General features: G+C 58.0%; 8 protein-coding genes across 8 annotated transcripts; 3 read left to right on the forward strand and 5 right to left on the reverse strand.

Moving 5' to 3' along the window:
* The first annotated feature begins 1,602 nt into the window (after window positions 1–1,602).
* On the forward strand, window positions 1,603–3,781 carry SDRG_02038 (hypothetical protein). Its single transcript, XM_008607598.1, has 8 exons — window positions 1,603–1,953; window positions 2,008–2,196; window positions 2,241–2,337; window positions 2,385–2,846; window positions 2,900–2,994; window positions 3,039–3,141; window positions 3,190–3,372; window positions 3,418–3,781. The coding sequence occupies exons 1-8, from the start codon at window positions 1,625–1,627 to the stop codon at window positions 3,700–3,702; spliced, it is 1,743 nt and encodes a 580-aa protein (XP_008605820.1). The 5' UTR covers window positions 1,603–1,624; the 3' UTR covers window positions 3,703–3,781.
* SDRG_02039 (hypothetical protein) lies at window positions 3,732–4,463 on the reverse strand. Its single transcript, XM_008607599.1, has one exon. It carries the CDS (start codon window positions 4,427–4,429, stop codon window positions 3,794–3,796), a length of 636 nt encoding a protein of 211 aa, XP_008605821.1. The 5' UTR covers window positions 4,430–4,463; the 3' UTR covers window positions 3,732–3,793.
* Window positions 4,453–6,731, forward strand: SDRG_02040 (hypothetical protein). The gene is made up of 6 exons (XM_008607600.1): window positions 4,453–4,768; window positions 4,814–4,852; window positions 4,898–4,975; window positions 5,017–5,154; window positions 5,213–6,570; window positions 6,611–6,731. Exons 1-6 carry the CDS (start codon window positions 4,486–4,488, stop codon window positions 6,677–6,679), a joined length of 1,965 nt encoding a protein of 654 aa, XP_008605822.1. The 5' UTR covers window positions 4,453–4,485; the 3' UTR covers window positions 6,680–6,731.
* A 751-nt stretch (window positions 6,732–7,482) lies between these two features.
* Window positions 7,483–10,298, reverse strand: SDRG_02041 (hypothetical protein). Its single transcript, XM_008607601.1, has 12 exons — window positions 10,117–10,298; window positions 9,844–10,070; window positions 9,584–9,797; window positions 9,487–9,540; window positions 9,100–9,432; window positions 8,969–9,049; window positions 8,425–8,916; window positions 8,281–8,376; window positions 8,137–8,231; window positions 7,840–8,092; window positions 7,713–7,792; window positions 7,483–7,648 (listed from the first exon to the last, which is right to left on the reverse strand). The coding sequence occupies exons 1-12, from the start codon at window positions 10,267–10,269 to the stop codon at window positions 7,570–7,572; spliced, it is 2,157 nt and encodes a 718-aa protein (XP_008605823.1). The 5' UTR covers window positions 10,270–10,298; the 3' UTR covers window positions 7,483–7,569.
* A 484-nt stretch (window positions 10,299–10,782) lies between these two features.
* SDRG_02042 (hypothetical protein) lies at window positions 10,783–11,560 on the forward strand. The gene is made up of 2 exons (XM_008607602.1): window positions 10,783–10,806; window positions 10,901–11,560. Exon 2 carries the CDS (start codon window positions 10,919–10,921, stop codon window positions 11,387–11,389), a length of 471 nt encoding a protein of 156 aa, XP_008605824.1. The 5' UTR covers window positions 10,783–10,806; window positions 10,901–10,918; the 3' UTR covers window positions 11,390–11,560.
* Window positions 11,427–15,768, reverse strand: SDRG_02043 (hypothetical protein; the record flags this gene model as incomplete). The annotated part of the gene is made up of 10 exons (XM_008607603.1): window positions 11,427–12,080; window positions 12,126–12,290; window positions 12,338–12,955; window positions 13,000–14,034; window positions 14,086–14,739; window positions 14,788–15,285; window positions 15,328–15,404; window positions 15,470–15,506; window positions 15,554–15,596; window positions 15,647–15,768. The coding sequence occupies 10 exons, from the start codon at window positions 15,766–15,768 to the stop codon at window positions 11,427–11,429; spliced, it is 3,903 nt and encodes a 1,300-aa protein (XP_008605825.1).
* Window positions 15,769–16,324: 556 nt separating this feature from the next.
* Window positions 16,325–19,630, reverse strand: SDRG_02044 (hypothetical protein; the record flags this gene model as incomplete). The annotated part of the gene is made up of 14 exons (XM_008607604.1): window positions 19,495–19,630; window positions 19,234–19,451; window positions 18,735–19,187; window positions 18,604–18,684; window positions 18,364–18,563; window positions 18,141–18,311; window positions 18,008–18,091; window positions 17,843–17,962; window positions 17,425–17,793; window positions 17,193–17,378; window positions 16,980–17,141; window positions 16,809–16,929; window positions 16,697–16,764; window positions 16,325–16,654 (listed from the first exon to the last, which is right to left on the reverse strand). Exons 1-14 carry the CDS (start codon window positions 19,557–19,559, stop codon window positions 16,325–16,327), a joined length of 2,628 nt encoding a protein of 875 aa, XP_008605826.1. The 5' UTR covers window positions 19,560–19,630.
* Window positions 19,631–19,870: 240 nt separating this feature from the next.
* Window positions 19,871–20,924, reverse strand: SDRG_02045 (hypothetical protein). Its single transcript, XM_008607605.1, has 4 exons — window positions 20,501–20,924; window positions 20,357–20,448; window positions 20,183–20,299; window positions 19,871–20,125 (listed from the first exon to the last, which is right to left on the reverse strand). Exons 1-4 carry the CDS (start codon window positions 20,902–20,904, stop codon window positions 19,893–19,895), a joined length of 846 nt encoding a protein of 281 aa, XP_008605827.1. The 5' UTR covers window positions 20,905–20,924; the 3' UTR covers window positions 19,871–19,892.
* Window positions 20,925–25,929: the final 5,005 nt, after the last annotated feature.

The raw sequence follows: 25,929 nt of genomic DNA on the forward strand, positions 1-25,929 counted from the left end.
CCGCGCCGCGCCGGCGTTGCGTAGGTCGATCGTATGCCATGGTGGCCAAATGCGCGAAAATATGTAAATACCATCGTGTAAAAGTCTGCCTTTCTGTGCATCTCGCATTTGCCATCGCCCACGTCGATTCACACGAGGTCGCTATCGCAAAGCCTTGACAGTGGCATCACACTTGCAGGTTTTGCTTTGCCGATGGTCAATACCGTACAATGAATCAAAGAGGAGTCGGCCCGTGTACTACTATTCGTGTCTAGTCCTATTTTGCAGTCTGTGGACATGGGATCTTGTATCGCACAATGGATTGATTTGGTCGTCGTCAACTGCTTTCGGCGACACCTCGTCTCGTACAAACCTTTGGATGTGACTTGGCGCGACAAATTTGGTTGATAGCACCACCCAAGCTGTAGAATATACTCTGCGGCTACCGCAGGGTCTCTTGGACCCAGTCGACGAGCGCGACGTCGCCGCTGCGTGCCTCTCGACCTCACCCACGGTGTGGTGCATCGTTGCACGCCTCTGCGTGTAGTGGCACCTTTGAATGCACGAACCCTTGGGCGACGCTCGGGTACTTTGTCGTTCCCACGTACTCAACGCGCCGGTGGGTGCTCTCCTACGCACGCAAAGTCCGCTTTTGTGGTTATAGGGATAGGGTTTATTAACCCTAACCGACGACGCCGAATAGGGACGTGAGTCTCCTGAACATCTGATATCCAAAATCAACGTACTTGGTTGAGATGGCTTGGTCCATGGTGCTGTTGCCCCCGATGGAGCTCGCGCTGCCGTCATTCGGTGGGATCTCAAGAGAGCAACGGCCAGAGGCACCATGAGTCCGAGTAGCAAGTCCACAATACGAGCTCGTAGACTCGATGGCGGGAGCAGCGAAGCGACGACATACCGTTCCGAGTCCAGCTATGCGTGCTGTCACCAGCCATTAGATGACCTCCACCACAAAGCGTCCATTGCAGCTGCGCGAGCGAGAGGTACGACGTGCCATCACAACCCTCGGCGGCCAAGCCCATGGGAGGGAGTGGCGGCACTCTTGCTGCAGCTCGCAGCACCCATCGCATGCGCTTTCTCGACCGATGCAACATAGGTGGCCGTAGGACCACTCTAAGATCTGGCGCATGAACCACAAACCAGATCTTATTCCAATGTGCATCACAATCACACTGCATGCCGCTCGAGCCGCCCCAGGGTCCTTATGAAAGAAGACAACGTAGTCATTGCTGTCATGTCAACAAGGTTAGAGCTTCGAGAAGCGCTTCACCGCCTATCGTACGTGGCGGAGATGGCAAAATGCCAGTGCCATCCAACCATGTGCTGACCCGATGGTACGCCGAGCGTACGTCTGTCCCGTCTGCCGCCCGACGACGAAAAAGGAGGACCTAGGTGAGCGTGGGACGTCCATGCGTCGAAGCGGGTTCGCAGTTTGCTCGGCCACCGCCACGTCGTCCGCACCTCCTCCTCCTTCTCGGCTTGCGTTCAAACAGCAATCTGGCGCGCGAAGCGTGACAACCCTGTTCGATTGGTGCAAATCGGTGGAAATAGCCTCCTTTTCTACCAATCAAATGCGCGAAAACCTATATCCAACCAAGATGCGAGGCGAAAGAACAAATTCGGGCGAATGGCGGTCCCCATCGAGCGCATCCAGGCGCTGCTCAAGCAGCAGACGCGGGCCAAAGCCTCGAGCGGGCGCAAGCTGCTGCCGTGGTCGCCGACCGAGTGGACGGCGTGGCAGAAGACGCCCATGTTCGGCGCCGTCGTGAAGAACCTCCTGCCCGTGCGCGCGCCGTTGGCGCCGCTCTACGAAATCCATTACGACGAGTCGTTTGCGGGCGGCAGCCCGAGCGATCTCATGGAGGGCCTCATCCAAAAGAGCGCGCGTGGCGACCGCATCAACGTCACGACGGTCATTGACGCGTCGGGCAATGGCTGCTACTACCACGAAGCTCGGTACGGTGTTGTCGCTGCATGTGCTTGCCACGTCACCACCTTTTCGTCATGTAGAGAATGGGACGACTGGGACGTGCAGTGCGTCAAGCTCCCGCCGTTTGAAGACGATGACGTGCCACCCAAGGCCATCGTCAAGGCCTTCTGCGACGCGGTGCAGAAGCACGTCGGCGCCAACGAGCCCGACACACACGTGGCCGTCTTTGGCGGCGCCGGCTACAACGTCGCGGGCTTTCTCATCGTGAGGTACGCCGAGATATGTCCATACAGGATGATTCAAACACATGTAGCTACCTTGTCGAGCATGGCAACATGCATCTCCTTGAAGCGATCGACTTGTATAAGAAGTCGAATGCGCCTGGCATCTACTCGGTGCCATGCCTTCAGGTACTGAACGACCATGATGGCGTTCTAGGGTTGCATGTCCGCATTAGGCGCTCTACCGACGCTACTACTCGATGCTCAAGGCGCCCGAGTCGCGCTTGTCCGTGCCGGCGCCGCCGTCGTGGGACACGTCCGCCGCCCCCGTCGACCCGTCCTTGACGATCGGCAGCGAAATGCTCACAGACGACGACAAGGCGACGCCCTTTGTGCGGTCGGCCGCGCCCGCACCATCGGCCAAGCCAATCGTCGCTGCTGCCCCTGCCATCGCAACGTCTACCCCCGTGCACCGGCCGAAAGCCTTTGCGCCGCCGCCGTTCGCGCCGCCCCCGTATGTACCGCCGCCGGCGCCCGTCGAGGTCGCCAAGACCAAGAAGCGCAAGATCCGCACGTGGGAAGACGACGTCGAGCCGTTCCCGTTTGGCACGCCTGTGCCCGAAGACTCGAAGGAGCACGAGCGCCTCCTCGGAGTCGTGCAGCAGCTCACAGGTGTCGAAGGGTTTCCCGGCAGCGAGGTGCGTCGATCGCCTCTCATTCTCCGCTTCGTCCAACTGTCGTGACCACGTAGACCATGTCGCTGACAAAGATTCACATTCGCGACCCCGCGCTCGACAAGCCGGGGTCGCTCACCAAGTCGTACCTCGTGACGTGGCGGGCCCGCGGGTAGGCCATCCTCTCGAATCTCAAACTCAAAAATTACCGTGTAGGACGCGGTGCCTCCTCCTCGGGCTCAAAGACGGTGTCTACCTCGTGTCGCGACGCATGACATTCACCAAGGTCAACGTCAAGCTGCCCCGGAAGCGTGCGTTGGTACATATATCTGCCATTCTGCGCGCAAGAGGCGACGCTGCTACGTAGCATGAGAATACGGACATGACGCTCCTCGACGGTGTCCTCGTCCAAGATCAAGACGGCGACATTGTCGTACCGCGCTACCTCGCGTACGACATAATCGCGTGGGAGAACACGCCGGTTTGGAAAGGCAAGCTCGAGAAGCGGCTGCAGTGTCTCCAGAACGAGATCATTTTGCCGCGCAAGAGTGTACGCTGTCTTCTTCGTCTTATCTGCAGCTAAATACCCTTGTAGGACAAGCACCTCGACTTGGAGGCCGAGCCGTTCCGTGTGCGCATGAAGGACCACTTTCGACTCGAGAAGGCCGAGCATGTCTTGCGCAACTTCATTCCACGCATCACGCACGACGTCGAGGGGCTCATCTTCACGCCCAAAAACGCACCGTACGGCGTTGGCGGCTACGAGTGCGACGAGCCGCAGTTCAAGTTTGTCGTCGACAGCGCGGCGAGCATGATGGGCGGCCTCGACGGCAGTCTCACCGAGAACCAGCTCCTCCAGTACATCAAGAGCATCCCGTAAAGACGTTGCAAAAATTGGCTGACGTAGAGTAGGCATAAGAGTACAACACCAATTTTGATTTCATTTGCACAACACGTGTACGTCGTAGATCTTAGGTTGACGCGTGGTGGCGCGGGCCCTTGCTTGAGCCCGCGCGGTAGTTGGCGCGCCCGTACTTGGCTTTCTTCTTGGACTTGCGGCTGTTGCCGTGCGAGCTATTGTCGGAAGTGGTCGGCGACAAGGTGTCGCGCGGTGACACGAGGCTTGCGGTGGACGCGGTCGACTCGAGCGACTTGGACGAGTCGTCGTGGCTGGTCGCACTGCCATCGCGCTCCAAGCTGGTGCTGGACAGGATATCCTCTTCTTCCAGGAGACGGATCGCAAGCGCATTGCCGGGGTCTTTTTCTGGGGGCGGATGCGGCGTGTGGTGGTGGTGATGGTGATGCGAAGAAGGGTGGTGTGTCGGCGTCGGGTCGCTGGCTGCGTGCTGTCGTGGCGCCGGCGCCTCTTCCTCCTTGACTTCCACAAGCTTGGTGCTCGCTTTTGGCTTGGCGGGCGTTGTGTCTTTGACTTTGGCCGAGGCTGGGCGCGCCGGCTTGGTCGGCGGTGGCACCTTGAGCAGCGTGCGCGTCATCGTCGACGTCGACGGCGGCACGTACTCCTTGCGCGGACTCGGCGCGAAGAGCGCATCCATGGCGTCGTCGCTCGGCGGCGGGACGCGGCCGCAGCCGCAGACCGAGTTGCCCATCGCAAAGATACAAAAAAGATCTGGTCGTTTCAAGTGCAAAGTGGGAAAGGCCGGATATGGAGCACGAGGCCAATTGGGCGCTCGACGGCGACGGGCTCGTCGAGAACCTCTTCTACTACCTCTGGTGCAAGGACGAGTTTGGCGGCGGCCCGTCGCTCTTGATCCCGGATACGATCATCTACAAGTTCACGCAGCCGGCGTACTGGTACTTCACGTCCAAGTCGGGCAAGGTCAAGAAGAAGGCCAAGACGTCGCTGGCCAATGTCCAGATTGAGAAGGAGTTTTGCCGCAAGCTCTGCGGAATTGACATTGTTGCCTACTACATCTACATGGAGAACGGTACATGTGCTTCGCTCGCCGTGCTTGCATCCTCTTTGGGCATAGATTGCCCGACGATCGAGTACCTCAACGTCGAAGGCCTCAGTACGTCCGCGTCCTGAACGACATATTGTGCTCAATGCGACGCAGAGGATTTTTTGTACAACCGACCCAAAGTACACAACGGCGTCCTACAGCGCTTCATCGTTTCCAAGGGCGCGTCCAACTGTAAGTATCAAGTTTGTATCAACGTGCTAGCTTGCATGTAGCTATGATCCGCGCCGTCTGGACGCCCAAGATGTGTCTCCTGGAGCGCAAGACGAACGTGCGCAAGCTCCACGACACGCGCTATGGTATCTACGAGCGCGCCGTGACGTTCGACGGCGCCGACGCCTACAGCAACCCTGGTACACCTTCAATCAAATCGTGCAAACGGCTGAGAATGACAATACTGTGCATATGCAGATCCCGTGCGCGGCTCGATTCTGCCCGGCGACATCCAGTACCTGTGCGAACAAGTTGTCGATCATGTCATGGAAGTCTCTTTCCACAAATACCGCATCTCGCGCATGGTCCTGCACCTCAAGACCGATGCGGACGACCGCGTCTGGCTGCTTTGGTCGTCCTCGATTCGGCTCTCGCATGGCGAGCATCGTCCGATCAACATTACGTCCGACGCCCAAGTCCCGGCGTTCGTCCACCTGAGCGCCATGCCGGACGGGAAACCGACCAAGAAGAATGCGGTCCTCGCCAAGTGCACCAGCTGCGCCAGATCCATTGACGAGATTTACTTGCTCCACGCCAGCTACAAGGCGGTGATCGAGCACTTTCGACAGTTGCTCACGCACCTCCGCGCCTCCAGGGCCTCGGTCGTCCTATGGCCACCGGACGACGCGGTAATTGCGGCCGCGGGCGGCGTCGGCTTTGGAATTCTCGAAGACATGGACGTCGGGAGCGGCCCCGTCCGAGAGGTAGACGTGACGATCCCACCCGTGCTGCAGTACCTCCATCCGCACTTGACAGTTCCAGACTTTGTACGGTTTGCGACCGACCCCGTCTTTCTCTACAAGACGGCGCCCGTCTGCGAAAAATGCTACCTCGTGTACGCCGACTTTAGTACGTCAGCGCTCGAAGCCAACACGGTGCGGGAGCACGCGCCAGCGATTTTGCGCCCCAAACGGCTTGTCCCACCGCTCAAAGCGCGCTTCGAGGCGAGTACAAAGCCATCGGACGACGCGTGGCTGCCAAAGCCCACGAAAACAAAGCCCGCGCTCAAGATGCCGGTCAAGACGCAGTACCCGTTCACGGACCCGCCGACGCTGCCCGCGCGCATCAACCATACGATGCTGAGCGAGATGGAGCGCAACCTCCCGATCGACGTCAAGCGTGAGGAGGCAAGTAAGGTGCCGTACATGCCCGACGAGTGGAAGCAGGTGCCCGGAATGGTGCCCAACCCCAACGTCCTCGCGCATTCGCTCGTCAAGAAGGAGGATGCTTTCTTCACGGACCTCACGGCGTCGCACCTCAACTCGGAGGCCTTTCATCGCCCCCTGCAGCACATGGTCGAGAGCGCGTCGCGGCTCGATGCGCTCAAGACAAATTTGGCCTTGGGCAGTCTCAAAGCCCCAAAGCGGAATCCGTATGCGGTCGTGCAAAAGCTCGTGGGCGGCGACGACATGAGCAGTGCGTTCGAGAAGAAGACACGGGCCAAGGCGAAGAAGCCACCGTCGTTTCCGAGCGTCGCGCCCAGCGAAGACGAGCACACGACGTCGCGAAAGCACCGCGAGTTTCTACTCAAATCGCTCCGCGAGATCCAGCGCCAGGTACTTTGCGTCTAGAATGTGCGATCTCATCGTGGGGTAGCTGGGAAGCCCCGAGCCGCTGCGACCACTCGTGATCGACGTCGACGACGCAGCGTCGAGGGAGGAGTAATTAATGTGCTATTCTGTCGCAGATACATTTTGCGTCGGCGCCGAGATCCCGAAATGTCACGTGTGGAGTTGACGGACGCACAGTGCTAGCTATTCGCATGGTCGAAGGGCTTCCAAATACCCTGGTGATGGTGGACCAGCACGGGTAACTCGTTGCAAGGGCCCACGTTGGGCCGCCTCATTAAGAAAAGACGGGGCAAGGTCGTCGGATCGTAGCCTGGCAGCAGCCATTTGATATACGTTCTGCTGCTGCTGTGAGGACTCGGGGGCCAACGCTCGCGAAGTGCACGCGGGACATGGCGCCACGTAGTGATGCTCCTCGTTCTGTATCCGGAAGGATCCCGCGCCATTGGATTGGCTGGAATCGATGTTGGCCGGCCCGTGATTGGTCGTTTCTTGATTTGATGCTGGTTTTGATTGGCCAGTTTAAATCTCATCCGAATAATGTATTGTGATCGTCGAGTTTGCATTCGCCAAACGACCGCAACCCGACAAGCATGCCCACCGCGAGAAGCGCCAGCCTCGCCGCCAGCGCCACGCGCGCCCCGAGGCTTTGACTTTGGCCATCAAGTGGTGGCGCATGCGTCGCCTCGCCACAGCGGCGCCAGTGACGACACACAAATCGCGGACGAGCCAGACGAGCGTCCAGTCCGGGCTGCACAAGAGCCCGAGCTCACGCAACGTGCCGCGCTCGAGACCGAGCTAGCGACATTGCGGGGCCTGGCGACAACAACAACAACAACTTCAACAGTGGTCGTGACTCTGGTAGTACGAGTTCCGCCATGTCGAGAGCTTCGTGTTGTGCGACAGAGAAGGGATGAAACAGTGTATTTGACGTTTCCTGTATCCAGCGTCTCGGAACTCGGTGGTCGTACGGCGCAAAGCCAGAGTCTACGTGCTTTCTACATGCCGCAGAAGGGCCGTGTAAGCCTCGCACTCGTCCATCTCGACGTGCAGTGCGCGTGCCAACCTACCAACGCATTTCAGTTCAATGTGCTGTTTTGCCGAAATGTATCAATGTATCGAGTGCGCACCATCCAAATTCAAGCATGTCGAGCTCGACCTGGCGCCGCATCTTGTCCGTGTCAGACACACCATCCAAGGTCGTTGCCGTCTAGGCCGAATGATGAGAAGACATGTGCAGAATGCTGAACGGCTTACAGAGGCCCGCTGCAGCTTGCGGCTTTTCAGCGACTCTTCGAGCTCGGCCGCCGACTTGAGCAGCTCGGTCGCCAGCGACGCATACGTGGTGCACGTTGCGAAGAGCACGCGCTGGGCAAACCCGCTCTCGTTGCGCAGCGGGGTCCCCCATTTTGCCAAGAAACTTTCGAGCGGCTTGACGATCGTCGGCACGTACAACGACGGCGTCGACGGCATGGGTTTGTTGGTCATCTGGTACTGGCCCTTGATGGTACTAGTGCAACAACATAGGCGATTGGACCATGCAGGCGCACGTACCGAACGGCCGGGAGCACCTTCATGCAGTCGTCCGTCACGAGGTTGGCGGCAATGTCCCAGCAGATCACTTCGAGCGCGGCAACGTCCTGTAGCGACTACAAGCCAAGCCATGAACATAGCGTTTCTGATGCAAAAAGGTGGTACCTGTGCGAGCAGTGAGGTGGCCATCGCGCCCGCCTCGTCGGAGGGAAGAGCGTGCGCCAGTCGACGGCGTAGCTCTGACTTCAGCTCCGATGCGATCTATACATAATCCATCATGATTCAAATCAAACGTAGGACGAAGTCCACCAGAGTTTGCAGTCGATGCACGTCGTTGCCAAATGCAAAGACATCGTCGCCCGACGCCACGCAGCTGTGGTTGACGGTGCCAAAGATGCCGCTGGCCTTCTCGACAGCGAGGCTCTGTGCGGTTGCCAGCGGCGGTTGCCAGTACTGGACAAACGCGGCCAGGAGTTCGAGGCAGAGGCGCGCAAATTGGGGGGTTTGTGCGTGTAATAGGACGCCATCGCAAAAGCACTTGCGCGTCAAGAGTGCCACTTGCTTGGTCGATGGAAACACTATGTCTTCGATCGTCTCTTGGAGATACGTCGCGTCGGCCGGCCGCTGCCCCAAGCTCGTCGACAGCGCCTGCGTCAGCTCCGAGTGCCGCAGCTGGTAGTACACGTCCAAGTTCCACTTGGCGTCGAACGGCGTGACGCTGAGCCGAAGCCGCGTCCGCGCATATTCCGAGGCACATAGCGCTTCGAGCGACTGTACAAAGCTTGTGGACACGCTATAGTTCTAGTCCACACCGCTTAGACTACATGGGTCATCCGAAAGACGATTATAGTACGTGGTACATGCGGTCGGGGTTGTACGCGATGAAGATCTCGGGCAGCTTTTCGCAGAGCGTGGCAAACACGGGCTTCCACACCTGCGCAAGCGTCCATCAGCCGTCAATACCTCTGCAATAGTTGATCGCACCGACTGCGTGAGAAGGTCCACACAATTCTTGGTCGGCCCTTGGCAGACAGGCAGCGCGAGGACGCCACCGAGCGTCTTGGTGACAAACTCGAGAATCGCTGTGTAGATGCCGCCAAGGCCCTCGCACGACCCGCGACTGCGGCCATCCAAGCGCGCACGCGTCATCGTCAAATCCAAAAAGGGCTGGACGAGGAGGCGCCCGACCATGTCTTCGGGCACCGCCGTCTCCTGAAGCGCCACGTAAGCGCGCAAGAGCCGGTTGACGTTGGTGACGTTGATGACGTGGTCGCGCGCGTAGAATGTGTCGGGTACAATCTCGGTCGCGAGCTCTGCCTACGTAATCCAAATGCATCGGCCTCATCGACGATTCGATAGCGACGAACGAACCTCGAGCTTCTCGCGCAGCACGCGCTCAATGGCCGACATGCGCGGCTCTTCGGCCTACGACACTATGGTAAGAGGCTCTAGGCGAAGCAAAAGGTACTTGAACGGACGGCACGTCGGCGCCGAGCGCGATCTGGTACTGGAGCTCGACGGTGAGTTTGGCCACGCGCTCGAGTACTTGCGCTTGGTCGTCGCGTTGCATTGCAATGTACACGTCGTCTTCCAATTCGCTGTCGTTTTCGGATGACGACGCCGTGTCGTCGACGGTGGCGACGTGCAAAAGGCTTTCGACGAGATCGAGCTTCTCGCAGAGTCTAGACGTAGGTAGGACGCTGTCCATGTCAAAGCTACCGGACGTACGTGATCGTAAGGCCCAGGTCTTCTTTTGTTTGCTCGAGCTGCTGCAGATCGCGCATCTGTGCGTTGGCCTTGTCCACGAGATCGGCAGCGGCGGCCTGCACAGCGAGAACGCGATCCATGATGACGAGCAGCGGTTCGCGCAGCGACGACACGGCGCTGTTGACGCCCTTGAGCTTGGTCGAGAGCTGGAGAAACTCGGCATAGTCCTTGTCGATGATGGCCACCAGCTACGCAAGCATGCAGACGTCGCCAGAGCATCGACGCATGGTCTACCTGGTTCTCTAGCGAGCGCTTGAAGGCCTCCAGGTCGCGATGCACCTGGGCGATCGGATGGCGGCTCTGGCATTCTTCGAGGAACTCGAGCGGGCGGAAGGCCTCGGCCTCGAACGCGGCCGGCGGGAAGCAGTACGGCGTCATCGTGTGCATTGCCGTCCCCTGTCGGTATCCGGCCGCCGGATATTTCGCACTAAACTCAAATCCAACTCAAAATGCATCTTGTGCGGTCTTGGAAGACGACCGTGGAGAAGACGGCTGCCATGTTGCTGCACTGTTGAAGAGCCTACATTGTAGGCACTTCCTTCGTCAAACCAAATAAGTCTAATAGGCCCTTCAAGACTTATTTGGTTTGACGAAGGCCACTAGTCGCACTTGCCGCATGCGACCCACCTCGCTTGCTTTGAGTTTCAGCTGCTCGGGTTGCGCGGCTGTTGCGGGCCACGCATCGTTGACCTAGAACGCTGGTCGCGCTACGTCTGCGCTGGCTTGAAGCGACGCATATTGCAGCGGACGTCAACACGAAGCGTCTCTGCCCGTGCACTCGACCTGTCTTGCGCCACTCCTCAACGATCGGACATCTCAATGGAGGCAATTGAGAAATTTCTAGAAATTGAATTATCCGGATATTCCAGTCCACGGGTCCGGTTGCGACTTTGCACTTGGACACATTCGATTCGACCACGTGTGGTATGGGAGCCCACTCGACGTCCTCGCGCGCTGCCTTCGCTGCCGCCGCCGACGACGTCGACCTTGTCAGCGGTCACTAATCATCTGCCTCTAGAAGACACACTCCTGCATCATGAGCTCGGAGATGGCACCCTCGGCTTTGGAGTCCAACATCCGCGAGAAGGGCACGAACGCTTACTACTATGCGCACAAGAAGCGCCACGACGTTGAAGTCCACGCATGGGACGGCCAGTGCGAGCCGCGCCTCCTTGCCACCTCCGAGGCGCCGGCGCCGATCTCCAAGGACAAGGCCATCACGGCGTACGCCTGGGCGGACGGCAAGAAGGCAGTCACCGTCTACGTCGACCTCGCCGGCATTGGTGCCATTGCCGATGACAACATTGTGCTCGAGTGGGCCGCGCGCTCCATTGACGTGCGCATCCGCGGCCTGGACGCGACGGGCGCCGACCTCGTCTTCAAGATCAAGACCTTGTACGAGGACATTATGAACGCGACGCTCAAGAAGAAGGACGACAAGATCGTGCTGCGTCTCACCAAGGCCAAAGAGCTCACGTGGTACTCGCTCAAGAAGGACCACCCCTAAGACATGAGATAATCCGTTTGATTTATAGCTATAAGAACTAAGTGCTCGCAGAGGGACTTGGGACAGGCATAAAGTACTGCAGCGAGAGCGCATCCGCAAACCGCTTGGCGTACATCTTTGGCTCGACGATCGTGGGCGCGTCCTGGCCCGCGATCATCGTGACGCTCTTTCCGACGCTCTCCATGCGCTTGATAAAGTCATAGTGCCGGAGGTAGTCGATGATACCGACCAGGAGGACGCGGTTGCTCTTGCCAATGTGCACGTTTTCGTTGCCGACGACCGACGCGTCATGGGACAAGTCGACGTCCGGCACGTACCCAATCACAAGCGAGTAGTCGATGATGTTGTTGTCGCTCAGGAACGCCACGTCGTGCTTGATGGCCTCGACCAGCTTCTCGTACGCCCGCGGGTGCAGCGGGCACGGTAGTCCTTGGGTCTGCACGAGGAGGTTGCCGTCGAGGAGGACCGACGAGCTCGGTGGCGCATACCGGTTGCGTGTCGTGCCCTTGAGGTCAAAGACGGGCGCCACGTCGACGCCGCCAAAGATGTTTTCCATCACGACAATGTGCTCGGTCCATTTGGCCTTGGTGACCGAGTAGACGCCGACAATCTTGGAGAGGACGCTCGGGACGCTGTCGTAGTACACACGCGCAATGTGCTCGCAGTACGCGACCGCCGATGCGAGAAAGCACTAGCACGCCATAGGTCGTATCACGTGGACATGCAGCAAACGTACCTGGAGCTCGGTCTGGGAGATGTACTTGATGACGAAGCGCTTGTCCTGGGTGCGGAAGAAGCTAGCACCCGACTTGCCGCCCTTGGTTTGCCATGTCGCGCACGACGCGATCGACGCGAGGTAGTCGGCGTGGCGGCCGTAAAAGAGGCTCCGGAGCGCTTCAAACTAGAGGACATACGATGGCCAACAGCTTGGCATGACAATGTGCGTACCTGAATCGCATAGTGCACGACGCACGTAAACTCCATCTCGGGCGTGGACGCAAATTTGAGTTTGAGACTCGTGTCCGTCTTGGACCGCAAGAGCTGCTCGGTCGAGACGTTGTGGAGGTCGTGCAACTTGAGCGCCGCGAGCTCCGTCTCGTACTCGACCGAGTTGAGCGCGTATGCTGCAAACGAAAACCGCAGATCCTCATAGACGCCAATGACGCGGCCGTGGGCGCCCGGCGGCAGCATCGGCGCCCCCGCGGTCACGAGCTCGGGCAGCTCCAGCGGATGGTTGCTATGGCGCGGACTGTTGGCTGTGCTCCGGAGCAAAATACTGCCCAGCGTCGACTTCCACGTTGTCGGTGGCGGCAACGAAAGCGGCAGCGGCGCCTCGAGTAGCGCCTCGACAATCGCTTCGGCTTCGACTTTGGCCACGTCGAGGATCGTTGGCGACGCTGTCGTCGTCGTGGGCGAGGGCACGGTGCTGCTCGGCGCGCTGCCAGCCCCGAGCTCGTTGGTGAGGATGCGCAATGGGACCTCGTCGACGTGCTGTAGCTTTTGCAACGCGGCAACCCACTCGGACGCAAGATGGTAAAAGGTCCGGCGCAAGGTGTTGGCGTCCACCTAGACGTGCATCAGACAATGTGTCCACATCACGAACGGTGTACAATCGAGTCTTCGTCGTCGTTGTCGGCGGTTGACGAAAACTCACCGTGGGCCATGAGCTGCCGGAGCTGCGCGATGAGCTCCTTCTTGGCTGTCTCGACGCGGAGCTCGAGACACATGGCCCCGCGGCTCGTCGGCAGGTCGTGGATCTCATTGAGAATGAGCACGATGAAGTCCGCGACCGGCGTGAGAAGCTCTTGTGCCAGCGACTGCTGCAGGCCAAGGTACCACATTGGGTCGAATGGGACGCAGTTGTCGTGCTGCACATACCACGGTCGCTCTTCTTTGTACTCGACGCGGATCGCGTGGCGGCCACAGTTGAAGTAGAGTAAATGGTTGGACTGGCCATCGTGGGCGCACTCGCTTGTCTCGTGCGACTGCATCATGCCCTTGACGCTAAAGATGATTTCGAGAAATCGGCCAAACGAAAACTGAAGCGCCATCGGCGACAGCATCACAAACGGCGTCACGACCTTGGCGCATTCGCGGCAGTAGCGCCAAAACGAAATCTCGGGCTTGGCCTCGTCGACCACCGCGGAGATCTGGAGCCGCTCCTTCTCCGGCAGGTTCTCGACCGCGACCAAGACGGTCCCGTTGCCGCACGAGTACGTTTGGATATGGTCGATGAGCGGGACGCGGCAAGTCGCGACTTGGCACTTGGTGCTGGGCGCAATGCAGTCCTGAAAAAGGTATGCGCCAAGGGCTTTGTCCAGCGGCGAGTAGTAGTCGAGCGCAAACTCGGTCGGCGACGCGCACGGAACGTACTTGGGGCGGTTTGGTACGTCGACCTGCTTGACCATGCCTTTCACAGCATGCAAGGTGGGGCTTTTCGAGACAGGGACCACCGGGTACATGAGGTCGTTGAGTACATATGCTTGGAGCGAGAGGTCGTACGCCATCGCAGCGACGTCGACCCAGAGCGCCTTGAGCTGCCGCAGGACGCCTTTATCAGGGCCTTGAAACACGATCGTGCCGCCGGCCTCGACCTCGGAGCCTTCGAGGTAAATGTACGACTCGCGCTTCCGGCTTGGTTTTTCCTACGACGATGTTAATGGCATGTCAACAACGGGGGAGACTCAGGGCCAGACCTGGTCTTGCACGAGGTACGTCTCGACGTGGAACGAAGTGCACGCGCGTCCGAGGACGCTAATGTCTTCGGCGACGAGGTTCTCGGTACTCGGGACGATGGTCGCTTTCGTGTGCCGCGCAATGCGCGCGAGGAGCTCGGGCTTGACGTTGAGGACGAGCGCAATGTTGCTTTCAGCGAGGAGGTCCTGCGCCAGCCGCGAAACGCTCTGGCCTGTAAACACAATGTGCGGCTGCATGCGCGTGATCTTCTCAACGATGAGCTTCATGTACGTCTTTTCCTGGTCGAGAAGCGTGTCGAGCGAGCTAAGGCGCTCGGTCGCGTGGCCAAAGACTATGCCATCGCGCAAAACAAGCACGCGCGGCGACTCGAGGACCTTCGCTGCCTTCTTGTGGCTCACGTTCTTGTGGCACACGACGCCTTGCACGAGGCCGCAGCTGTAGCTCTCGCCGCCCGCGATCGTTTTGACGGTAAGGAGGTCCTGGTGGTTGAAGCCGAGGTGCGTGCGAAAGTATGGCATCTCGACAAACCGCTTGGTCGTCGACGAAATGTGCTGGTTGATGTCGTTGAGCAGCAGCTGGCGGTCGAGCGCCGGCAGCGGAATGGCTTGCATGCGCTGCAGCAGCAGTGCTTGGAGCTGGCTCGCTGCCACGTCCTACGCCTCGAGTCAGTCGAAGACTCTAGCTCAGGAGAGGAGGGGCACCTGGTGCCGCTCCAATAGCGATGAGGCGCCTGCATCTTCGCCGATCGGTGGCATGGGCGTCAGCGGCGTGTCCTGGCGCTGGAGGATCGCCAGTGCACCGCGCAGCTCCATGCTCGGCCGACGGCGAAAGCTTGGCACGGTCGACGTCGGCGCGACGACTGCGGTTGAGGCCGGAACATCGTCGCTGATGGCGTCCGACACGAGCGTGTTGAACGTTGTGCCGTTGTGCGTGTCGTAGTCGAAGACTGTGTGGCTCATGGGCATGAGCGGCGACGTCGGCGACGCGGGGTCGAGATCGTAGCCGCTCATTTCAACGCCAGTCGACGGGTCGAGCGTCTTGAAGCAGCGTTTGCAGATACGGATATTCTGGTTCGGGTACCCGTGCTCCGAGCCGTCAATCGAGTGCGGACTACACGCGTGGCAGTAGATGAGGCCGCAAAGGCGGCAGTGATGGCGGCGCTTGAAAAGGTTGAACGCTTCGCCACACTCACGACAGACCTACTTGAGTCGCATCGTGATCGTCGCAGCGCGCAGGCATACCTTGCAGACATTGTCGGGCATCCAGAACGTCCGGTCGCGCGTCGGCGGCGTCATCAGCGACGCGCGGTCGCCAAAGACTAAGAGAAGGGTCACGATCAACGACGATCGACAGCGACACGCAAGATGCGATCTCGGGTCGTACGTGGATTCGCCTCGGGCGGCGGCAGCTGCATCCCGGCCTAGACGCGTACATGAGCCCACGAAGGACCCTATACGAAGCAGGTACCTTGTCGCTGCTTGCGTTAGGCAGGGGAAAGCTCGTAAACTTCCTACAGCAACAAAAAGTCGAGAGGCGGTCGACGCTCGTACGGCGACGTACCGCTTGGGCTCGGCCTCGACGCTGTTGCGGCGCGACCGCGCAGGCGGCCTCGTCGTCGGGCTCACGGGGTTGGACATGGAGCGGGGCGAGAGGAGGGCTTGGACGACGGCCATCGGCTCCATTGACGACGACGATTCGGCGCTGGCGACTTGCGCTTTGAGCAGCTCGTTTTTTGGAGCCACCGTATCCGGATGCCCGCGCCTTCCTCGCCGCGACGCGGCTGGCGCTTTATCCGGATGACAGGGCAACATTGCAGCCTCTTCTCCTTCTTCGTCGAGCCACGTCACAGAAGGTGCACCTTCTAAAGCTCCTTCCAAGCTCGACCTTGCCACGGCCATGGCACCGCCATGAGCCATGAGAAGTCTTCCAAGCCTTCCAATGGCCTCGTCCAGGAAGCAAGCATCTCGCAGCACTACAGTACGTCGAGCGTCGTCCCACGGCCGGCGCAGGTGCGCCAGCAGCCGGCGGCGTGATTGCACGGTGCTGTGGCGGGTGGAGCTGGCAGGAATTGCTGGCGGGTGTCGACGGCGCAGATGTTGAAGGCAATCGTCTCTGCGATCAGACAAAAAGGTACCTGGATCACAACAGGAAGGGTCAAAATCCTGGGTGCAAGCCGCCTGACCCGATGTTCTCTTTCTGCAGCGAGCATCTCTTGCTACTTGTAGTACACCGGTGTATTTATTTGCTTTTAAACATGAGGCGACCACGGACGACGCCGGTTCGAACCCCGCTGGCGCTCAAGTCGTGCTCGAAGTGGACCCAATGACCGCGGTTGGCGTGTATAAATGCGTCGTCGAGACTCAGCGTGCACTGTCCGAGCGACCGCGAGTTCGTGTGGACGCTCAGCGCCAAGTGCATGTGGCGCTTGGCCTGCGCGTAGCAGCGGTGGACGATGCCACGCTGCATTGCGTCCTCGATTGGCACGTGAAACTGGTTGAAATTCCGACGGTGCCGACCGACGGGGGCCTTGACGACGCCGTGCTCCCAGCGCGCAGCCAGTTCGTGCAGCTGTGTGCGGACATGAGTACAGTACGAGGTAGACTGTCCTACCTTGCGCTGCTCGGCAAAGATATCTTCGAGCGGCAAAGGAAAGATTGTCGTCACGCGCTGCGGCTCGTCTAACAAACACATTGTCAACGTCGGCCGTCGTGAGTGCAGGTACCGCTAACGGCGTCGAGACCGTCGTCGTTGGTGGCGTCGAGAGATGCTCGTTCGTGCGGTGAGATCCACTGCACATGGAGGTCTTGGATCGCGATCGTGCAGTCTTTGACGCCATTATAGTCCTAGAAGTAGACCACTAGACAATAGGTTCCATAGTATCCAATGCTAATACCGTCATCCGCGACGGGCGGTGCGCTTCGCTCAAGAGGGTCACATCGAGCGGGAGTTGAAACGGCGACTCCTTGGTCGCGATGAGGAAGACGCAGCTCACGGGCTTGTGGTCCGACATGTCGACGCTCTCGTGCGATTGGTAGCCCGAGCAGCGCAAATTGGGCTATGCGACATGGTGTGAGCCTCCATGCGACGCTGGCGTTGTACTACATACTATCAAATCGGGGAGCGAGTGAAATAAAATGCGGTCCGTGTAGGACGGGACACGGACGCCGCCACCATTGGCGACATGCAGCGAGAAGCTGTCGCTGATCTTGGCGGCCGTCAAGAGCGACGTGCCCCGTATCCTTCGAAAGGTCGGCGGAAACGTGACTGGCGCTTCGGCAAACCCCGCAAATGCCTACGCCACCTGTGCTGTGGTTGCCACCAAAATTTGTGGAAAATACCAAGCGCTGCTGCAAGACGGCGCGGAGCTCGTCGTGGTCAAGCACATGTGCCCACGCCCCGTCCAGAACAGGAGACGACAAGGACGGCAGCTCGTTGGTATTGTCGTCGTCCGTGGCCGTGGTCGACGACGACGGCGGTGGCGATGTGACGTGCTTGGGCCACTTGCGCTGGTGCATGGCGCCTTGGACCAGGTCGAGGATCGTCTCGGGCGACGCGTGGAGGCGCGTGAGCCGGTAGTTCAAGTCACCGAGCACGATCGTGTGGTGATGCAATAGCGGAAAGTCCATCACGTGGTCGTCCGACGAGAGGTGGAGCGACTGCCACACGAGCGCGGCGTCTTCGTTGCGCCGCGCGAGCTGACTCTTGCCCTACACGCCGCTGCATGACCGACTGCCCGTACATACAACAAGGAAGCACTTTGGCGTCGGACGCGAGGTGGCACGAGACGACCGCGATCGACGTATCGAGAAACCGAAAAGCGACGCCGACAGCACCTTTATTGGCCGTGCGCATGTGCAGCGTCTTGCCGCAGTTGACCTAGTCCCCTCCGGTGAGTCTCCTTCGCCATGGTCCAACGACAACCTCGGGGTTGGTCGGCGACGGGATCGAAAAGTGACCGGCGTCGACGCTGTCTTGCGGCACAAAAATAAAGATACCGATAAAGCCCTACGTCGACCGTCAATACGACACGACTGCAGTCGAAAGAGCGCTCTACGTGGTAGCCCAAGGCCGTGTTGGTGCTCCCAATGTCCCGCGTGTAGTCGGCAAACGGCCGCCGCGCGCTGCGTTCGAGGTACGACTTGATCGCTGCGCGGAGACCGCCGAGGTCCAAGCACTCTTGAATGCCAACCACGTAGAGGTCGTGGCCCACCGCAATCCACTGCGACTAGAGCACAGAGTTGAGCACAAGTGGCGGGCAACTCGACACGTCGTCGTACGAGATCGGGCGGCGCGGCGCCTTCGCCCATGTTGAACGTCGTCGCAAAGATCGAGAGCATGCGCGACGAGGTGTCTGCGATGGGCTGCGTCGAGCACAAGCTCGTGCGAATGCTCGCCGTGTCGTCCTCAACGTCGTCGCCGCCGCAGCGCTTTCGGAGCAGCCGAAACGCGCCGCCATAGATCATGGCGTTGAGAAACCCTACCCCGTGTCAAGACCCGCTGCGAATCGACGAGTCTACCTTGTGAGTTGTTGCAGACAATGTGGAGACCGAGAAGCCATAGCGTTGGCGGGTCATTTGGGCGTTGGTGCCACTCGACGACTAGATATTATTGAGACTCAAACGCATGTTTGCGCTCGACGAGGACGTACGCCGGTTGAGAATGCAAGGGCCCCATACAAAGAGGAAGACCGAGACGTACGCCGCGAGCTTGTTGTAGATGGCCGACACGGACGCTTCGACTTCAGTGTTTTCTTGCCTACACACAGCATGACACCTTGTGCAACCGGGAAAAGGGCACAGCTTGGCGCGGCGCGACACTTCGAGGCAGACGAGGAAGCTCGTGAGGACGATAAAGAGCGCGGATGCGCCGACCCACGTGAAGAAGCACGAGAGTCGGAGGTCTTGGTGCGTGTCGGCGATCCAGCAGTAGAACGTCGCGGGGCCGTACTTGCCGTCAATCCCAAGGTAGAGCGAGACAGCAATGGACGGGAGGAAGCTCAGTGCAAGATAGGCGCCAAAGCGGCTCCGGAGACGCGCTTCGCTGTCGCCATGGACGACCCAGCAGTACCACGAGTGCGACATACACGAGAGCCACGAGACCGCTATAGGGTAGTGTCAGAATCAGGACGACGTTGTGCGGCGTCGCACCCGAGATGCCAGCGGCGTTCATGACAAAGCCCTGGACGTTGCAGAGCGTTGGATGGGCGTACGCGTAGGTACCAAAGAGCTTGAACGACACGTCCAAGAGGTCGATGACCGACATGACCACGATGAGGCGCGTTGTCATGTCGACAGCGTCGGCGCGCACGGAGGACGACCGCGCGACGCTGGTAAAGATGAAGGCGCAGCCAAGGATCGAGAGCGTGCTAAGACGCCGCGTGAGAGGATGACGCCGAGTACGATGCGTACCTCGTCGTGTAGATGGCCGGCGTGACAAAGTCGTCGAGCCAATGCGTCGGGACGGGCGCCGGCATGAGTCGTCGTCGGCTTCGTTGCTCTTGCTCCGGCCTTTCCGTGCGAAAGCGTTACACGCGTGTATGCAGCCGGCGACGACTGGCGCACCAGTAAAAACAGAGGCTGCAGCAGATGGCGCCACGTACAGGTGCTCCTGCGGGATCCTCCGCATGGCACTGTACCCTGAGAGTGCATGTGCCGTAGAGGGTACGTTGCCCAGTACCATCGGCGTTCAAGCCCGGTGTGTTGCCCTTTTTGTCTTCGCTTTCCCAGCAGCGTTGGCACCGGAGCCATCCAGTTGGTCCTTGACGCGCTCGACACATCACCATTTCAACAGGTGCACACAGTACATATTAGAGGGCACTTTGCTTGTAGACACGGACATAGTCGACATAGAGTCGCTGGGGAAACGTCGACGTCGCGTCCGGATTGCCGGGCCAGTCGCCGCCAACCGCAAAGTTGAGGATGAGGTAGAACGGTTTGGTCGGAATCAACTGCGCGGGCTTGGTTCGGCACTGCGTCGCGTCGATCTTGAAGTACTGCACACCGTCGACAAACCACGCAAGCGACGTCGGCGTCCACTCGACTAAGTATATCCGTTCTGATAGCCACGGTCTTCGTATCCTCTCAAAAAGTCATGTACCCGCATAGATATGAAAGTCATCATTGAGCGCCAGCGTTTTGGCGCCGCCCGTGACGCCGCAATAGTTGGCGGCCGAGTGCAAATCTCGGTTGCACGCATTGGCAAAATGCAAGTTGCCTAAGACGCCATTCTTAGTCTTGGGTCTCGCTCGAGAGCAAAGCAGCGACGACGTACCATGGACGGTGTGGGGCATGCGCTTCCCGATATACTCGAGCACGTCAATCTCGCCGTCCATGGGCCAGCACCGTCCGCCGCGCGGCATCATCCTGTGCACAATATCGTCAGATGGACGCCGAAAGGAGCGAAATACGTAGGTACCAGAAGGCGGGCCACATGCCTTGGCCGGACGGAAGTTTGATGCGCGCTTCAAAACGCCCATGCAGTTGCGCAAAGCTGCCTGAAGTGTCCATGCGCCCGGACCGATACCGCCGAGCGCCCGCGGACGGTGAGACGTACGGCACGTTGTTGGCTTCGATCACGAGGTTGCCTTTGGACACGGACACTTGGCTCGCGAGGTACACTTGGAGCTCGTCGTTGTAGATGCAGTTGTTGGTCGTCGAGCAGTCGTTGAGGATACGCCACTTGGCCCGGTCCAACGAGTTGAATTCGTCGTTAAAGGTGAGCGTCCACTTGCCTTTGGCGTTGGTCGCGTTCGCTGGCACCATGGGCTGAGTGCCCATCACGAGCGTGGCGGCTGCCAGCAACAGCAATAGTCCGCGCATCGTGCTGTGGTGTTGTCGAGAAAATGCCAACTGCCAAGAGCAACCACCGCCGCAGGGCGAGATCAAGTGCGATGGCGGGCCATTCCAAGAACTAGAGACTCTGTTGACGCTAAGAAGCATCGACTGTTTTCTTTCCGAGGCTAAGAGCGCACGGCCTCGAAATGGCCACGAGCCAATGTGATTACTATTGGTACAAGGCTCCCAGTACTGTAGAAGTTTTCATTGAGCGCATCTCAGTACGAGATTGTTAACCCACACTCTTGGCAGGCGGAGAAGTCAACCAACGGCGGCGCGCTTCAGCGATGGAATGCGAAATACGCGCCGCCAAGATGGTGCAAAGACAATTGAGAGCATGATCTCCTTGGCGCTCCGTTCTCGTCTTTGCATATACTAAATGACGTAAGACTATTGTAGGCTAATACTACTATGATAGACGAGTCGCCTGCAGTTGTTAAGGACACGTGGTATCGTCTATCTAAAGGTGCGTCTAGAGCTGTCCGACCACGGCGTGCACTACAAGGAGATATGTGGCTTCCAGCGCCCGGAGCTTGTAGACGCGAACATAGTCGACGAGCATGCGCTGGGGAGCACTGTCGACGCGGACGGACTCTCGGGCAACGTGCCGCCCACCGCGAGGCTCAAGATGATGTAGAACGTCTTTTGCAGAATGAAAAACGGCGCCTTGTACGTTCGAGTGTCCGTACTGGAAGCGTAAAAGCTGCTCGAGGTCGGACGCCCGAACTTGACGAGCCCAAGCACGGACGACGGCGACCTTCGCCAGCATCTCGATAAGAAGCGCCAGGGCGAGGAAAGTCCGTGAATGATTTGACGGCGGATGCGGGCTCGCCGCCCATCCCAAACCCATGGTTGGCATCCTTCAAATCCGCGACGAGATCCGAAATCACCGTCCACCCGTTCATCAGCAGTCGCCGCGCACCGTAACTCCGTTAGCACAGCACTATTATTAGGCTGGATTTGGCCAACCGTCGAGTGGAGTTCATGCAAAGTAACAGAACATGAAAAGAGATTTTGGGTTCAAAGATGTCGAAGGAGTGGAAACCGAGCGGATTGCACTGTTTTGTATCATATTGGCCAAGCCAATGCGTATTGATTGACCAATCAGAAGCCTCTGTGCCTTGGCCATTGCAGTGCCGGCGCTGAGCTTGCAATTGTTGCACCAGCCCATGCTTGTATCTTTTGAATCGCTGTCCATTCTATAAATTTCTGTCGTCAGACGTGCGTTTGTCGGCAATACGCACGCCTGATGACAGAAAGATATAGAATTATATTCCCTCAGGGCTCATGTACTAGTAACTCGAGTTCTGACCAGAAAACTTTTCTCCCAATTTATCGAAGCATTACCCAATACCAACTGAATGCACTATAAATGCTTCGATAATTCGGACAAGACCGAGACAACTGAATGCACTATAAATGCTTCGATAATTCGGACAAGACCGAGACAACTGAGACTTGCAGTTCATCTTTTGTTGTCTGCCGCAATGGCTACCTTTGGCGACTTTATCAAACTTGCCGATCGGAAGGTGCTCGGCTTGCCCGCTCACTGCCCGTCAAATCAGCCGAGAAATACAAATCCTCGTCGTATCCCCCCATCACGTGCTGTATGATGTATACTGACACAATCTTAAATTCTGTCTGTATATATATATGCACTGTTCTATGGGATCAGCCGAAGGCGATTATCTGAGTATTAACTATTTTTAAAATGGCATACAAATTCCGAGTGTGATTTTATAAAAACATGGCTTCCGGTCTTTTCCGGACCTGTGTATATCATGGGTTCTGACCCACGCAGTGGGTCAGAAGAAAAACTGTGGCCTTTTTCATTGGTAGACAGGAACCGCAACACCCTTTGATTGGTAGACAGAGAGCGCTTTTCGCGTGGGTCAAGTGCTTTCCATGCATTTTGGGGACCAAGCTGCTGCGGACTCTCGGAGCTGCAGGGAAACATGGCTGCCAATGCGCATAGACCGACGCGCTCCAAGGGAGTGCGCAGTCGTACACAGGTTTGCACGAGAGCGAGGACGTGTTTCTACTAATGTACGAGAGTGATGATGTGGCCATGAAGGCCTTATAGATTCAACTGTTGAGCCTAGCGTGTGCTCCATGACTTGGCCGGGAGACTTGTTGCAGCACAACCGTGCAGTACGAGGCATCACAGAGTCGTGTAGCATTCTCTACGATGAGGACACGCATGGTGGTTTCTACGCCTCGTTGGCATGAGGTGTGGAGGACTGTAGAGGCTTGTGCGCAACCCGTACAACAGAAACAGCGACGCAAGGGGACAGAGCCACCCTAAAGCCCTTTAAGGAGGAATGATTTGTATTTGGCTACGCTTCCAAGGCGTCTCGGAGCTAAGAATGTGAAGGCTAGCGCAATGGATTTAGAATTATCTGGCGCCTGAGGCTTCGGCAAGACAGAGAGAAGGTCAGAGTCATTGTGTGATGTGCGAGGCCCAGTGGCCTGAGCAAGCGCTTGCAGTAAGAAGCAAGTTGGGCTTTGACTGCTATTGCCGCACGATGGGGCAGTAGTATGTATGTATCGTGGTCCGTCAAGGCCTCCCGTAGCTTCGTGCAAGCATTTGGCGTGTTGAGATTGATAGAGTCATGGATGCTCCATGCGCGCATGCGGCTCATAGCTGTGGCATATCATTACGTGTGATACCATTGCGCAATCATTTTTTGAACCATTCACACACGGTACAAGTGCGGCTTGATCTCTCGTATCCAATGCCCCGCGACAGCGCGACAGTGGCCGACGTTCCCGCCCTATCCAGCCTCCTGCCCATTACCGAGTCGCCCCCTCCAATTCTGTTTCTCTTTCTCGTGAACAAAGAACAAGGGGTCATATAATACAAGGACGCGGGGAGACAATAGTTAGACTATCTACGGGGAATATAGTGTGCTTAGGTCTCTACGATCGTCGTCGAGGATTCGAGGCGGGACAAAGTGATGTGCGGCCGGTCTCGAGATGGACGACGGGCAGGGCTTGGTGTCGATAAGGTACGGTATCGACGTGACGTGGTGTCGTGACGGAGCGCGGTGTCGACGGAGCGCGGTGTAGACGGAAAATGGTGTCCGAGCGGCGCCCTGTCGAGATGAGAGGCCGCGCTGAGCGCCGTCGAGACGAGAGGCCGCGCTGAGCGCCGTCGAGGAGGTAGAGATGCGCAGAAGGAGCAGAGACCCTTCGTCAGGCACTTGGTGGGATCGTCCGCCTACATGTCGCCGTGGTCTGACCTCCTTGTGGCTTGGCAACAACGAAGCAAAAAGCAAAGTCATTCGTAGCCAGTGAAACTTTACCTTCCGTATATGAACACCTCTTACATATGAACACCTTGGTGTGTTCAATGCGTCTCCGTGACGAGACACAGTATGCATCACTCTCCGTAGGGAGATCTTCGCTCTCCGTACCGAGACACCATGATCTCTGTGTCGAGACATCTGTTGGCACCTTATCTCCGTATGGAGACATAAGATCTCCATGAGTCTCCATACCGAGACACAATGTTTGCATCCATCTCGATACGGAGATACTAGTACATAGCCAACATGTTGTCTTAACGTTAGAAATTGTGTAAATGTCTGCGAGCTGGTCAGTGTCGGCAAGTGCCTTGGCACAAAGTTGCACTACTCAGAGTACACATCTGATCTTTCCTGGGCTTTCTCACTGTACATGAAGGGTCCCAGGGAGAGTGTTCAGCAACGCGACGAGCAATGGCAAGACGCGCTACGTGCAGGACGTGCAAGCGTCGATTTCAAATCCGGCTTGGCGGAATGCAGACAGCGTATTTCGCGCGGGTGAAGCGCGGTGGGTTGGCGAAATACGATGCCATAAATATGAGCCCTTTGTTGAAAATCACCCAACGACAATAGGTCTAGACCAACAGAACTCCATACTATCTCCATACTATGCACATTACCAAAAGTCTAGCTTACACAACGAGCAATATCACTTGCATATTTGCATTCTCCTACACACATCTCGGACCGTGTCACGGCACGGGGCTCAGACTTCTAACACCCCTTCCCATGCACGGTCGTTGATTCTTGCGCGCGAGTCGTGGACGGAAGTTGTAGCCGCATTGCTAAGATGCTGGCTACATCTTGTTGCTGGTCTTCGGAGGCGCGACGCCGCCGTCCATCAAACGTGTCTCCGTATCGAGATGGATGCCAACGTGTGTCTTCATGCCGAGTTGCGTGGTAATGTTGCGTCTCGACACGGAGACAACAGGCCGACACTCGTCTCCGGACCGAGATAGATGCGAGCATCGTGTCTCCGTGTGGAGATGCATGACAATATCTTGTCTCCGTGTCGAGATTGTAGACAACAAGTAGTCTCCGTGTCGAGACTCCTGACAGCACGGAGTCTCCGTGTCGAGACTAATGACAGCACGGAGTCTCCGTGTCGAGACTAATGACGACACTGCGTCTCCTTGCCGAGACCCAGGACAACAAGTAGTCTCCGTGTCGACGCTACGTTTGATCACGCGCTAGATCGATCAGATGCACTAATAGATGGCTTGTGCTGACAGTTGGTGTGAAAAGCAATAGTGAATTGCATGCTAACGTTAGCTTATGGATCTATGGTGCATGGAAGAAGAGTCGCGGGTTCGTATTGGTCCACAGAAGGTCTCGCCTCCTCTTGGTGGAGGCTCTTCGCGAAAGGACACGGACCCAGAACTGTCGTTGACACAACGTTGTTATACATTTCGGTACCGACACTCAACGCGAACAATGTGTCTCCACACGGAGGCGAAAGGTGTCTCCGTACCGAGATGTATGCCTACATTGTGTCTCGACACAGAGACAGAGTGTCGACTGTTATCTCCGTACGGAGGTGATGTGAACGTTGTTGGCAGGTTCTATTATTGGTCGTCGCGCGCGTCGCCCATTGTCGGCAGACCGCGTTGATGGATGCCCTCCGATCCTCATAATCGCAACAATTCTATTCGAGTAAACGTTCTCGCTGGAGTGCGCGGGGCACCCGAAAGCGTGTGAAGGTTTT

The sequence above is a fragment of the Saprolegnia diclina genome (assembly GCF_000281045.1).
Source record: "Saprolegnia diclina VS20 unplaced genomic scaffold supercont1.4, whole genome shotgun sequence".
Classification (NCBI taxonomy): domain Eukaryota; phylum Oomycota; class Saprolegniomycetes; order Saprolegniales; family Saprolegniaceae; genus Saprolegnia; species Saprolegnia diclina.

Bases quoted from the DNA above. Each gene is read 5' to 3' on its own strand.
- SDRG_02038 (XM_008607598.1), top strand. From the start codon at position 1,625: ATGGCGGTCCCCATCGAGCGCATCCAGGCGCTGCTCAAGCAGCAGACG. The intron at 1,954-2,007 runs GTACGGTGTTGT...TTCGTCATGTAG, and splicing joins TGCTACTACCACGAAGCTCG to AGAATGGGACGACTGGGACG. The intron at 2,197-2,240 runs GTACGCCGAGAT...AAACACATGTAG, and splicing joins GCGGGCTTTCTCATCGTGAG to CTACCTTGTCGAGCATGGCA.
- SDRG_02039 (XM_008607599.1), bottom strand. From the start codon at position 4,429: ATGGGCAACTCGGTCTGCGGCTGCGGCCGCGTCCCGCCGCCGAGCGAC.
- SDRG_02040 (XM_008607600.1), top strand. From the start codon at position 4,486: ATGGAGCACGAGGCCAATTGGGCGCTCGACGGCGACGGGCTCGTCGAG. The intron at 4,769-4,813 runs GTACATGTGCTT...CTTTGGGCATAG, and splicing joins CTACATCTACATGGAGAACG to ATTGCCCGACGATCGAGTAC. The intron at 4,976-5,016 runs GTAAGTATCAAG...GCTTGCATGTAG, and splicing joins TTCCAAGGGCGCGTCCAACT to CTATGATCCGCGCCGTCTGG.
- SDRG_02041 (XM_008607601.1), bottom strand. From the start codon at position 10,269: ATGCACACGATGACGCCGTACTGCTTCCCGCCGGCCGCGTTCGAGGCC. The intron at 10,071-10,116 runs GTAGACCATGCG...ATGCTTGCGTAG, and splicing joins AGCGCTCGCTAGAGAACCAG to CTGGTGGCCATCATCGACAA. The intron at 8,377-8,424 runs GTGGACTTCGTC...GATTATGTATAG, and splicing joins TGCATCGACTGCAAACTCTG to ATCGCATCGGAGCTGAAGTC.
- SDRG_02042 (XM_008607602.1), top strand. From the start codon at position 10,919: ATGAGCTCGGAGATGGCACCCTCGGCTTTGGAGTCCAACATCCGCGAG.
- SDRG_02045 (XM_008607605.1), bottom strand. From the start codon at position 20,904: ATGCGCGGACTATTGCTGTTGCTGGCAGCCGCCACGCTCGTGATGGGC. The intron at 20,449-20,500 runs GTACCTACGTAT...TATTGTGCACAG, and splicing joins GGCATGTGGCCCGCCTTCTG to GATGATGCCGCGCGGCGGAC. The intron at 20,300-20,356 runs GTACGTCGTCGC...ATGGCGTCTTAG, and splicing joins CATGCCCCACACCGTCCATG to GCAACTTGCATTTTGCCAAT.